General features: G+C 41.3%; 1 protein-coding gene across 1 annotated transcript in view; it reads left to right on the top strand.

Annotated features, from left to right (window-relative positions):
* The first annotated feature begins 1,409 nt into the window (after positions 1-1,409).
* The window catches only part of WDR43 (WD repeat domain 43), a 47,172-nt gene continuing 34,530 nt past the window's right edge, over positions 1,410-14,051 (top strand). Inside the window, exons 1-3 of the mRNA XM_022574156.3 lie at positions 1,410-1,649; positions 8,451-8,588; positions 12,553-12,674. Of these exons, the coding sequence (XP_022429864.1) occupies positions 1,425-1,649; positions 8,451-8,588; positions 12,553-12,674 (485 nt within the window). The 5' untranslated portion in view covers positions 1,410-1,424. The remainder of the gene's footprint in view (positions 1,650-8,450; positions 8,589-12,552; positions 12,675-14,051) is intronic.

Raw genomic sequence — 14,051 nt, 5'->3', positions numbered from 1 at the left:
CCCTTTCTCACCTCCCATTTTCCCCTCTACTCTCTAAAATAAGTATTTTCCCCCTACCTCTCTGCTAAAAATGCTTTTGAAAAGTCGCCAGTGGTCTTGATCTTGCCAAGTTCACTGATTAATTCTCAGTCTTCATCTTACAGCATTTGACATGGCTTTGATTATGTCTTGCTTCTGAAATCCTTATAAAAATTTTGGCTTTCCAGGGCATCTCATTCTCCTGGGCTTTCATCACTGTTATCCCTTCTTAATCTCCTTTGCCGGGTCCTCTTCCTATTCCTGATAAATTGGCACATTTTTGGGGCTAAGTTTTTTTCTCTATTTATACTTACACCCAAGATGATCTAACCATACAGTTTCAAATAGCATCTGTATGCTAATGTGATCTACTCATATATCTGACTTCCTACTGAACCACTCTATTTGGATGTCTACTGAACATCTCAAACTTAACTGTCCAAAACAGAAACAGTTGATTTCTACTCCACCCAGACCCGTTTCCTCAATTCAGCTAATGGTATCACCATTCACTTATTCCCTCAAGGCCTTAGCGTCATCCTTCACTCATGTCTTTTCCTCATCCTTCACAATCAATCCATTTAGCACGTCCTGTTGGCTCCAACTTCAGATTAAATCTGGATTTGGACCACTTCTCACCACCTCTGCCACGTCATTCGAGTCCAACCCACCATCCTCCCTCTCTCTTGTCTCTTTGCTTTCATTCTTGCCCCTCTACAGTCTCCATCCGGCATCCAGGAGGCCTTTTAAAATGTAGATCAGTTTATGTCTTTCCAAATAACATAAACTGCAAATTTTACCATGGCTTTCCCTACTTGTGAAAGACTCAAGAGTCTCCCATGGCCCTGAGGGTAGTGTTTTATGGCTTTCCTGCTGGTCAGTAAGCTGTGTGTGGGCTGAACAGTACCTGCCATTTCTTGAATCAGAATGCATAGATTTGGTGAAATGTTACGGAGACCTTAAAAAAACTGTCTCTCCCACCGTTACTTTCACACTGGTATGATTGAATAAATTGTTGTTATGTGAACACATGATTACCGCCTGTAAGTGGATAAGGAAAAATGGAAACAGTTGTCACAATCACGGAATTATAAGTGAACATTTCTTTCAAACATTGCGTTCAATCATGTTATTTAAATTAAAAAAAAAAAAACCCAAAACTTTCTTTCTTTCTTTTTTAAAGGAAGGAGTCTTGTCAAGCCCCTCCACACGTCCCCAGAACAAGTTAGTATTGAGCCCACTGGGCCACCGTCCACAGGTAGGCCGTCCAACGCTCGCTTGCGTCGCGAAGAGCCACTCCCTCTGCTCCTTGCACTCCCTCCGCCCCACTTCCCCTCCAGGCCCCGCCCCGTACCGGTGCGCCTGCGCACGGGCGAACACGTGGCCGCCGCGGAGCCAGAGCAGCAATGGCGGCGGGTGGCGGAGGTGTTGCGGACCCCTTCTCCCCCGCGGGGATCCCCTGCGCCTTCTCCCCGCAAAGCCAGGCCTATTTCGCTTTAGCGTCTACAGACGGTCACCTGAGAGTGTGGGAGACAGCCAGCAACCGGCTGCAACAGGAGTACGTGCCTTCCGCGCACCTCAGCGGTACCTGCACCTGCCTGGCCTGGGCGCCAGCGCGGCTGCAGGCCAAGGTAAAGCGAGCTGGATGGCGCGGGGCGGGTGGCCGCTCAGGCTCAGCCTCAGCGCTTCGCGGCCCGGCGGCGCGCGATCCGGCATCGCGCGTGGCCCTCCGAGGCCCGAGGCGAGGAGGCACAGAGCGCGGTGGAGGCGCGCGCTGGGCCCACACCGTCAGCCCCGTGCGTGGCCTGTCCTGAGGGCAACGAGAGAGGGCGCGGCCAGATCCGACGGGCAGCGGACCGGAGCCCTCCTGGCGGGTTCCATGTGGTCTGGGCCCAGCCGTCGCGGGGGCCGCCATGTTCTCCGAGGCCCCGGGTCCCCCAGGAGCGGCTTCCTGCTACCAGGCCTGGCTCTCCTGCTTGCGCTTTTCAGAGCTCTGGGTTTTGACAGAGCCCCACGTTGGGGCTGTATTGTTCTCCGACCCCTACCCGGCTCATCGGCCTTGCGCTGGGCAGTTAGAATGAACAAGTCTATTTCCTTGCTTCCGGACACCCCCCTCCACCCCCCACTCTTGGGGGCCGGCTCACCACGTGTTCTCTTCCACGTCCAGGATGTGACTATTTGAAAGTGTTGACTTTTCCCAGACTCGTTTCCATTGTAAGCCATCTGAACCTTCTTGCTTTTAAAGTTTTAACATCTGCTCGGCTCCCCCTTTATACATCCCCTTTTCCCCAAGTCTGAAGTCTGCATTAGGATATGGAGGTAAAGTGAAGTTGTAGTTTAACTTAATGAACGTGAGTCCAGGTGGAGTTTCTCTTACACGGGGCACTGCTGAGTTAGGGAAGGTTTCTCACTCTTAGGGATTCAATGAAAGATGTCATTCACTGTGGAGTCACTTGGCTACATCAGCACTATTTCACACGCACGTGGGAACTGCGTGTATAAGGTAGCCAACCCGAATCAGTGCAGTGTGATTTGGAAGCATCAGGTATTGAGTTGTGTGGTATTTAGCTGACACTGTGTGTAAACCTTAAAAAGTTAGTATTTAAACACATACACACAAAAAAAGAAAAAAAACAGTTAGTGTTTAGTATAGATCTTAACTCCACCTGACTATCCTAGGAAACTTTCTGCTAACTTTTTAGGTTGAAAGTAGGGATACATCTAACTTGTTATACTTTGGATGAGTATGTTTAGGTGTTTTTCAGATCTTAAGCTTGATTTTCATAGTTTCTGGATGAAGTGACTCCTGTTGATCATTAAAGAGACCTTATCAGGGCCCTTAAGTCAAGCACAAAACTAGGACTTTAAAAAATTCAGTTGTCATTAAGATGACAGCACTCTGCATATTTCTCCTTTTCAAATTCCTGTGTTTGTATTTTAACGGTCTCGTAAAGTGTTAATAATTCTAATGGTGAGAGGAAATGTGGAGCAGTGGTTAGATGCATGGACCCAAACTATACTTCCTCGCTTTGAACCCAGGCTTGGCTTCATCGTAGGAATTGTGCCTCTAAATGGGAATAATAGTGCTCACCTCATCGAGTGGTTGTGAAGGTGAACATACTTAATGATGCATAAAGCATTGAGAGTAGTTCTTGGCATGTAAGTGCTGCAAGTGTTAATTGTTATTACCTCTTATTTGCATGGTTAGTCCTGCAAGGTAGATAAAGACTAACTTTTTGCTTTGTTCGCGAAGAAGAAACTGAGGCTTTGGAAAATTAAGCAACTTGCGAAAAACCAAAAATGGAACCAGGACTAGAATGCAGGTATTTAGAGCCCAACTCTCTATTATCTGGAACAAATCATTCATATTAGGCTGGCACATATTTGTCACCCACTTGATATTCTCTTGACTTTCAATCATATTGTATGTGTCAGGAGTAAAACTTTTGCCTGGTCTTAAATTTCCTGTTAAAAGTCAGTTTTGGATTATTTATAGCAGTCTGACACAATAGAAAAATACCTAGATTTGGTTTCATACCCAGGACTCAAACTTGTTTTGTCACCTTGAGCACTTTACTTTTGGAGGCCTCCTTGAAAAAGAGCTGGACTACATTAAAAAAAAGTTCTAACAGGTTTCAGTGTCCTTTTACTTGTACGCTCTCACTTTAGTCACCTGACTCTGTGAAATGCCCTGTAATTGTTACATTTTTAAAAACTGAGAATCAGAACTAAGAAAGTTTAAATGACTTCTCCAAAGCCTTATTAACCAGTGAAGTAGCTGTAGCCACTAGAGTCAAAGTACTTTGACTCCTGGTCCAGTGCTCTTACTGTAACCTTAGATCTTGAGTCACAGAATTGAGAGTTGGGAGGATGTGATTTTTAAAGATAGCGGTTGCTACAAATCACTCTTCATTTTCTACCTTTGCTCCCAGGTCCCTGGGTTATGATCCTTGCCACTTAAGTTTTAAGATGCTCTCTTAAGCCCTTATTTTACATGTAAATCAGTTAGTAGGAGTATTCTGCATCTGGTTCAGTAACTGGCAGTTTGCCACCCAAGGACAGAGTTTGGTGACATTACTCTTATCAGTGGAGAAAAATGAGTTGGTGCTGGGTTTCTTGGGTAACAGGAGCTAAAGCAGTGGTTCATAAATTTTTATAAAAATTAGATTGCTTCTTGGTCACAAAATGATTATAATTCTTTGCATTTATGTCACAGTAGTTTTTAGAAGATTTTTGTGTATATCATATAGCTGAGCATTTTATTTGGGTGATGGAGCCTGGGGGGAAGAGGACCTCAGATGATGATGAGAAAAGTGCAAGGAGATGGATTGATGGACTATGCATGGATGCTGTTTTTAGAGTTCCTCAGGTTTATGTGTGTAAACTGAGGCTGAGATGGTAAATGATATGCCAGAGGCACACAGTAAGTGGCTGAGCTACCCAGGAACTGACCCTGCTATTTCATTGTTCCTTTAAGATCCAAACTTTTCAATTTTTCCTTCTCTAACTGCTGTAGAGCCCTGAAGAAACAGACTGGCTACCACAATAAATGCATTTATGTTACTTTGCTGTCACTGTAGTTAAAATGACCCCATATGGCTTAGTGCTTATTAAAGGAGGCACATGGCATTTCAGGCATTGGACAGGGCAAGCGCAGCAGCATTAAGGATGTTTCTAGGAAAAATCTGAGCATCCCCAGTCCTAATCCTTAGGGACGCAGCACAATCCAGTTGTGTTCCTGTATAATGCTCTGTCTTAAGGTCTCTCCAGTGTTTAAACTTCAAAAGGCTATGGTTTGCCTAATAAATCTTATTGGCAGAAATAGAAGTTCCTGTGTATTAGAATTTGTTTTTGATGTACATACTGTATGTAATTACATGTAAAATGCACACATTTTGTTCATTGTTACCTGTGAAACTTAGACATTTGCCAGAGTAAGTGACAGTTAAGATAGGCCAAGAAATGGCATAGGAGACTAATTGCAGAGTGAAACTTGAAACTTTGCCATAATTTTCAGTGACTAGAGGTCAGTATTTTTCAAAAATAGGTTTTGAACCATTAGTGGATTGTGAAATAGATTTAGTGGGTTGTGACAGCATTACAGTGATGAAGTAGACAATATTAGAGTGTATTTTGCATGGTAAAGGATAAGTTTTTTGGTGAAACTTGTTTCAGCTATATACACATTTTTATGAGTGTGTGTATTGGCTTTCCATGTAAACTCTTTTCTTACTCTGGGATCTTAGTCTGAAAAGTCAGGGCTTAATTGATCAAAATCAGACTTCTCATCACCTGGATGTGCTTTCCCCTCTGTCTTCACTTCATTTGTACTATGCCTTGCTTTTATAAATCATGCACATTTAGACTCACTCAGCCTTCTGATTGCTTTCTAGATCAAATACTGCTTTCTTGAGACTGCTGTTGGCATTTATTGCTTAGCTCGGTCAGCCCTTCACATTGGAAAAGACTATTTAGTCTAAGTAATAGACCGAATCCTTTTGGTCTTCGTTCCTGGTACTTTCTGGAACTCAGATTTTCTTTTTTTTGTTTGTTTTTGTTCTTTTTTTTGGTCACGCCACGAGGCTTGTGGGGTCTTTGTTCCCTGACCAGGGATCGAACCTGGGCCCCTGCAGTGAAAGCGCCAGAGTCCTAACCACTTGACCTCCAGGGAATTCCCTGGAACTCAGATTTTCTGATTACAGATATATGAACTAAATTTTTAGCCTACCCTATCCATTCACTTTATATATTTACACATGTAATTAATGTGCACATGACATGAAACAAAGCAGTATGACTAAGACATTAAGGAAGAAATACAGACAATTCAGATATACTGTGTCTGAAAGGAGAGGTTTTTGTGGAGAGATCATATTTGAGGTGGACCTTGAAGCAAGGATCGATTTTTAACCAAATTGATAATTGAGACGGAAAGAAAAAGGCCCCTCCCAAAAGAGGAAAAAGCAAATGGGAAAGTGTATTTGTGATTAGGGAGTGCAATGTAAGGATGGAATTGGAAATAAGACTGGAAAAGGTGGTTTGGAGGCAAATTGTGGATGCTTTTGAATGCCAAACAGTTTTTGTTTTTGTTTTTTTTGGGGTACGCGGGCCTCCCACTGCTGTGGCCTCTCCCGTGGCGGAGCACAGGCTCCAGACACGCAGGCTCAGTGGCCATGGCTCACGGGCCCAGCCGCTCCGCAGAATGTGGGATCCTCCCGGACCGGGGCACGAACCTGCGTCCCCTGCATCGGCAAGTGGACTCTCAACCACTGCACCACCAGGGAAGCCCTACCAAACAGTTTTTTTGATTTACTCTTCTCTGGGGAGTCACTGAAATTTTTGATCACAGAAATAACAGGTTCTGATAGAAAATGCCAACAAAAGTCTGTCATAATCTATAATCATCAGTACCACTAAACTCTTGGTTTCAGAAATATTTAGTAATGGGGTAATAGTTAAAATAGTAGATTTCACTAAAATGCACATTGGTTATATAAACTTCCTATCTGGTTGATGTCTTACTTTTTTGGACATGCACATCCTGCTGAATGGGAAGTTATTTTTAAAAAGATCATCCAACTCGGAGAAAACATACATGAGTCATTAGTTCTTTGAGGTTAATTAATGGATTATTATTTAGGTTTAGACCAGTGATCCTCAAAATTGGGCATAGATTCTGTGATAACTCCTACCACTAGCCTCTGCTTCTCCTAAAAATAGAGATTTTGCTGATAGGGAAATCAGGGCTTTGAATATGTTAACGTTTAATTTCTAAAATTTCTTTGTGCTTTTTAATGCAAATTCACATCTGCAGAAAAACATATACATATTTGGACCAGCCTATGTTTCATACGTTAGAAACCTCATTGTAGATAATTTTAATTTGATTTGGGGAAAACCAAGAATAGAAGAAATACTTTCTAGAATCTTTCAGAGGAGAGGTTTCTGATGAGGTAGTAGTAGGTTGGTATAATTTCCTCTATTGTCCTTGCCTGAAATAGGTGTTTATGTCCGTAACCTTATGCAGAAACCACATTTGCCCTCTGGATTCATTCAGAGGCGGCTTTAGAAATTCATGTAACTGAAGGTGGGGCCTAGGACATTTCCTGACTAAGAATGTTACTGAGGGGACCATCAGACGTTTTTATACTTTGGCTATTAATTGTGACTTCCCTTTTGAGTTTATTAATGTGGATACATTTCTCAGGACTTGCAAAATGTTCATTATTTTTTCTGTATTTAAAGTTATCTTATTTTTTATTAAATCTTTTAACTTTTTGTTGACTTAGAGCGTCCAATGAATCAAATTCTTCAAATGTAACATCTCTAGAGGATAACTAAGAGAAAAAAATGGAAAATGCCTTATAAATTTGCTCCTTGATTTTCTTTATGCACTGGTAACATTGTAGTTTTCATTGGTGGTTTTCTGGGTTGGGCAGATTTTATGTATCCTGGGCTGCTTTTTTGTGCTGTGGAGCAAAGATCTTCCACTATGGAGAAAATGTTCTCTTTTCTGTAATATTGGTCTCTTTTACACTAAAAGAATGGATTTCTCAGAACTTCTTTATGCTAAAACATAGGCTAGCAAGCTTTAGTTTTAAAAAATTATAAACATATGGAAGAAAAAATTCAAAATTCAAAATTATTATTCAGCATTATAAACTCTAAAGTAGTACTCTAAAGTTGTGATCAATTGGTTGTCTTTCTGATGGATAGATGAGCTGTTCGTTTCATTTTTTGAATTAAATCAAAGAAGTCTTGGGCTGTTTGACACTAGATTGAAACTTGTGCCTCTTAAGTCATTAGAATCACAAAGACAACATGGAACTTTCATACTGACCCTTAAAGAGTCACTGTAACAACTTCTTTAGTGTGTGCTTTGCACTGCTGTACGAGTTACAACCATTTTTTGACTCTTAAGTGAGGTAATTGTATGTTTATAAATATGAAAACATTTGAGTCCCTTTTCCTGAAAATGAAGCCACAATGCAAGGAAAGATTTTGGGGGAGGTGGGGAGGGGGAAAGCATTGGCTGCCTGTGTATGGATCTGTAATCTCTTTGCTTCGGAGTGGAGGCTTCACTTCCTGTTGGGAATGGTTGGTTTCCGAGAAGTGGAAGCAGCATTGAGGCTGTTCGGACTTGTTAAGAGTAGAATACTACCAAGAGCATACTCAGTTATCCTATTTGCCTTCCTTTCAGAGAGGTAGGAGATGGGGACAGAGTATTATGAGTTCTTTCCATTGGAGTAATTATTTTCTAAGTAGTGAGAAAGAAATCATCTGAGAGCAAATCACATCTCCACTTTAAAAAAAAAATTTCTTAGAAGCAGTCACATTCATTTGTGGGCTAGTGGGCATTTGCATTTATGCATTAATGATGTTTCAGTGTTTGAAATAATAAAGTAAAAAATTGTTTTTTCTTTTTTTTCCAGGAAGGTCCACAGAGGAAAAAAAGGAAATCAGAAGCTATAGGGACAAGTAACCAGGTTGACTTGTTGGCTCTTGGTACAGCAGTTGGTAGTATTTTATTATACAGTACAGTAAAAGGAGAATTACACAGTAAATTGATAGTAAGTATGCGTGTGTGTGTGTGTGTGTATTATATAAAAGAGCGATGACAGGAAACTGATTATTAGAGACTTACTAAAAACAAAGCAGCTCAGGATATGCTATAGGATCTGCAGTATGGGGGCATTTTTCTGCCCTTTCCGTATTTAAAATTTTGAACAGTAATATTTGTTAAAGCTGTGATAGGTAACTTAGTCATTATTATAGGTCAGGATATGAAGAGTGTGAAGAACTATTGACTAGGCTTAAAATAAGAAAGGGTAGAAAGAATTCTGAGCATCACAGACAGCAGCTGCAGAAGGAGCACACCGCCTCCAGGGCTAGGGAACGAGGGAGGTGGTGGAATTATTGCTGAAACTCAGACCTTTGAGAAGCAGGTATTGCTCTCTGTGCTGATGTCTCTTGAGGGAGAGTGGCGCCATAGACTTAAGGTCCAGACCTCTGAGGAGGGGGTTTTAGCTGACTGCTGGTGTCTCTGGTTCTCCAGGTGTTGAAAAAACTGCATATTGGGTTCAGCTGCTGCCAAAAGGATTGCCCCTGCTGGGGTGAAGAAATGTTGGGGTGATGCAAACTGGGAGACAGGAAGGAACACCTCCGTTGTTCCTCCTCCAGCCTTGTCTCCCTCCTGCACCCTTATTGGGGGAGCCTACTAACGATCCAGCTGGCAAAGCAGAAATGGGGTTTGCAGAGTCCCAGCCCCAGCGTCCAGAGCAGAGAAGTGAGGGCTTGGTGCTGCAAGACAGTAACTTAACTGGCATAATGTATTTCAGACAGTGTCTACTACAGTATGTTTTTGGTGTTCACTTAACTCCTGTCTGTATATAGGAATGCTTTCTGTATATATGAATAAAAGAATGTTTTCTCTTTTAAGTAACATCTATCCATAGACAATTTGGAACTACCTGAAGTTGAAAAGGGAAAACAGTTATACCTAAGTTTATCACCGAGAGAACCTCTTTTGATAGATTGCATATTTCTTTGCTTTATGCATATGTTTAAAAAATACAGTTGGGTTCTGTCTGTTTATCTATTTTGTATTCTGATATTTTCCTTTAAATTACAACATGAGTAATTTCCATATTTGTCGAGAACTGGTTATAAACATTTTCAGTGACTGCATAAAATCCTGTAAATGGGGTGGTCCATTGGTGGTTTAACTCGTACTGACCATTTAGGTAGTTTCCGATTTTTTGTTATAAAACTCTTTTCTTCTTACACGGGTTCCCAGAATTACTAACCTGTAATTAATGAGTCAAAGGTGTGAGTGTTAAGCCTTTTTATACATAGTATAACAATTTTCTGAAAGCTTTTCTAATTTGTACTGTATCAGCAGTGGAAGGACGGTACGTGTATTTCAGTAGTGTTTTTGCCATCGTTGATTATTCCATTAAAACAGCAGTAAGGCTAACAAAAAAAACCCAGCTAATTTGATAGGTGAAAATTTTTATCTGATTTTATATCTGCATTTAAAAATATATCACTTGTTGGGACTTACCTGGTGGTGCAGTGGTTAAGAATCCGCCTGCCAATGCAGGGGACACGGCTTCGAGCCCTGGTCCGGGAAGATCCCACATGCCGCGGAGCAACTAAGCCTGTGCACCACAACTACTGAGCCTGCCCTCTGGAGCCCGTGAGCCACAACTATTGAGCCCGCATGCCACAACCACTGAAGCCCACGTGCCTAGAGCCCATGCTCTGCAACAAGAGAAGCCACCCCAGTGAGAAGCCCGCGCACAGCAACGAAGAGTAGCCCCCGCTCGCCGGAACTAGAGAAAGCCCGCGCGCAGCAATGAAGACCTAACGCAGCCAAAAAAAAAAAAATAAATTTATTTAAAAAATAAAAATAAAAATATATCACTTGCTTTTATATTAAAGATTATAAAAATAATATACAACTGAAAAAAATTTAAAGTATTCAGAGGTATATGTAAAGGAAATCTCCCTTTATTCCTCCTTCCTCCAAGTTGAATGTAGTCCTCGTGGGCTTTTACCCCACTATAGTTTGGGTCCCATCCTTTGATTTGGTCAGTTTTCTGTGGTCAGCAGGTACCTAGTATCTGGTGCACCGTGATAGCTGCTTTACTCAGTTACTGTGGCTGCAGACATGATGCTGATGGAGCATAGAACTCCTTTTTAGATCAATTTGATACCTCCCAGGATTATATATAAATCTTTAACAGGAAATGAGTTTATTAGAAAGGAACCAAGAGGGTCAGGGCAAGGAGTGTTGGGATGATGTGGTGAGGTAGAAAGGGCCCAGGCTTTGGACTAGTCTATCCTGAGGTTGAATCCTGCTAGTTATATGATCAAGGATAAGTAATATAACTTCTCATCTCTTCAGTATTATATAACCTACGTTGCATGACTTTGAGATTTAGACATAATTATATATTGAAAGTGCCTAGTGTAGTGCCTGGCATGTAATTGGTATTGAGTAAATGTTTGTTGAATGAGTAACTAATGAATGAGTGGACACTTGCTAGATTGCTTTCCAAAAAGGTACGCTAGCCCCTAGCAACGTATGATAGTGCCCTGTAATCTTACCAGGGTGGATATTATAATGCTAAACAAATTGGTAGATGAACAGACTAAAAATGTCACTTTGTTTTGCTTTGTATCTCTTGAATTACTATTAAAAATTTTCTTACTGAATTCTTTCTATGGAATTTACCTCTTCATATCCTTTGTTCTGTTCTTTGTGTGTGTGGCTATAATGTAGGACTTAGTTCTTTGAGTAGACAGCTTGTAGGAAGGAAGGGAAGTAACTGAACCTAGCATTTAAAAATACTTTTCTTTTGGATTTCCCTGGTGGTGCAGTGGTTAAGAATCCACCTGCCAATGCAGGGGACACGGGTTCGAGCGCTAGTCCGGGAAGATCCCACATGCCACGGAGCAGCTAAGCCCGTGTGCCACAACTACGGAACCTGTGTTCTAGAGCCTGCGAGCCACAACTACTGAGCCGTGCACCACAACTACTGAAAGCCTACGCTCCTAGAGCCCATGCTCCTCAACAAGAGAAGCTGCTGCAATGAGAAGCCCGCGTGCCGCAACGGAGAGTAGACCCTGCTCACCACAACTAGAGAAAGCCCACGCACAGCAACAAAGACCCAACGCAGCCAAAAAATAAATATTTTTGAAAAATATTTTTCTTTTGAGATGGGACCAATCTGTATGATGGAAGTAGTGATTTTGAGTTTTAACTTTTATGTTTAGATGTGTACACAGTGGTGACTCATTGTATGTATATTTAATGTGAATTCAGATGGAAAGAATGAAAACAATAATTGCTCACAGTGTAGGTGATTTAGCACCTTAATTCTGCTGAATGAGCTTGTCCTGGAATGTGTGTGAGACGGGAGACTTGAATTTGCTCTTTCCCAGTTGATTTCTCCATTCCTGTGTGCCTCTGAGTGAGCCAGCATGTTGCTGTGCTGAGTGTGTTTAAAGTTTCATATGGTATGAGCTGCAACACAAGGAAACATTTAGTGTTTCCCTGAAGGAACATTGATTTCTAAAGTTGAGAGATAGTTTTGGTATAAAGGGATTTTCAAGGATAGTTTTAACTAGACATGCTTTTAAACCCTTTAAGATTTGACTTTATTAGTTCACTCAAGTGTCCCAAACTTTTTGCCACTGTACATGAAGCATTTTATCATGCTTAGTGCTGGCATTCCTGTCAAAAGCAGGTGGCATTTAGGACTAGTGTCCTTTGACTTATGATGTAGAAGTATGTTTTTCCAGCAGAGGAGAAGGGAAAGTTAACATTTGATAAAGTTATAGAAGATTTATCTCATTTTTGATATTGGAAATGGATAGATGCATTTTAGTTAGGTTAATGGGTAGGCTTTTTTAGTTAGGTTAAGGCCTAACATTTTAGTTAAGTGTTTAGTAATGATTCTAGGGTGCATGTTGTCATAACAGATGAGCTTTATTTTTTTTTCTTTTAATTTTTAAAAAAATCTGCAGAGTGGTGGACATGACAACAAAGTCAATTGCATACAGTGGCATCAAGACAATGGCTGTTTGTATAGTTGTTCAGATGACAAACATATTGTGGAATGGAACACACAGACGTGCAAAGTAAAGTGGTGAGTAACATTGATGGTTCTGGGGTAACTTGGTTACTGTTTGGGAATGCATTAGAGTTTGACAAATCAAGACTATATTCTTGATGTAAGTAAAGTTTGATATTGGACACAGTGGGGAATGTAGACACTAGTAAGGTTACAGACTGTTCTCAAGGAACATTTAATCAAATTGGACATGGAAGATTTTAACAGAAAAGTTAAATAATGGTACAAGAGTAAAATAACTGCACAAGAGATGCCATAAGGTAGCAAGTAATTACTGGTCAAGTGATTAGGATAGTGTTGGGAAGGCCTGGTGGAAGAGAAGGGTTTTCAACTGGGTCTTCTAGGAGAGGTAAGATTTGGAAAGAAGAGGGTGGGAGGATCCTTTTGAGGGTGGGGATGTGGCAGGAACAAAGGCTAGGCGAAAGGGAAGTTAAAGATTTACTTGGAACCCAGTAGAGGCATTTAGAGGAGGCCCATATTAGGGAATAATGGTTGGTGGAGGATATGAGCCAAAGTAGCTTATAAGAGAGTCTGGCCTTAAGTGTCATAGATAAAAATCTCAGACAGCTCTTCTAGTTCAAGCACCTAATCCTGTGATTGACTGCATAGTAGATGCTCAATGAATGTGGACAGTTGAATGCGGTTGAACTTATGTGGATGAGGACCCTAAGGAGGATAATGTTGCCCATGGTCTTACAGCTAATAAGTGGCAGGGGAGTTCTAATCTTGCTGTCTTGAATTCTGGCACAGTGTTTTTGTACTGTAGTCAAACTTCTTTTGTGGAGTTTTAGATTCTGTTTGGCAAGCATGAGACACTGAAGGTCAATGTCTTGGGAACAGAGTAACCAAAATAATGCTCTAGGAAGAAAATTTGCTAGCACTGTGTAAAATATATGGGAAGGAGCTAGTGCACAGGCAGAGAAGCTAGATCCTGGGTGGTGGTTGTAATAGTCCGGGTGTAGGATGGTAAGAGTGGGAAGAAAGAATGGAAAAGGTACCAACCAAGAAGAATCTTGGGTAGGATTGGGGGAGGGGGTGCTATTGAGTGAAGAAAGGAGTTAAATAAAATGTAACTAAGTTTACAGCTTTCTGAACTTATTAGGTGTCTAGTGGTGCAGTTAATAGAAACTCGGAAGAGGGAAGTGGTTTTAGTTTTTAAGCAAATTGAATTTGAAGTAATACATGAAAGGCAAGACCCAGCAGAAGGGGTGGTGATAGAGGCTTAGAATTTTAAGGAGGGTTTGGGGCTGGAGGGGCAGAGAATAATCATTTGCCTAGAGGTTCAGTAAGTTCATTCCATTTACCTGCGGTGGTAGTTTCCATACTCATAGTTGTAAAGAGACGCCTGTGGAGATTCTCATCCACTAGGTCAGGGGTGGGGCCCATGCAGCT

This window comes from Delphinapterus leucas, chromosome 13 (assembly GCF_059928025.1).
Source record: "Delphinapterus leucas isolate spDelLeu-1000000601 "Yukka" chromosome 13, BTC_Dleu_Yukka2, whole genome shotgun sequence".
NCBI lineage: Eukaryota > Metazoa > Chordata > Mammalia > Artiodactyla > Monodontidae > Delphinapterus > Delphinapterus leucas.
This window is presented reverse-complemented; position numbering and strand designations above follow the sequence as displayed.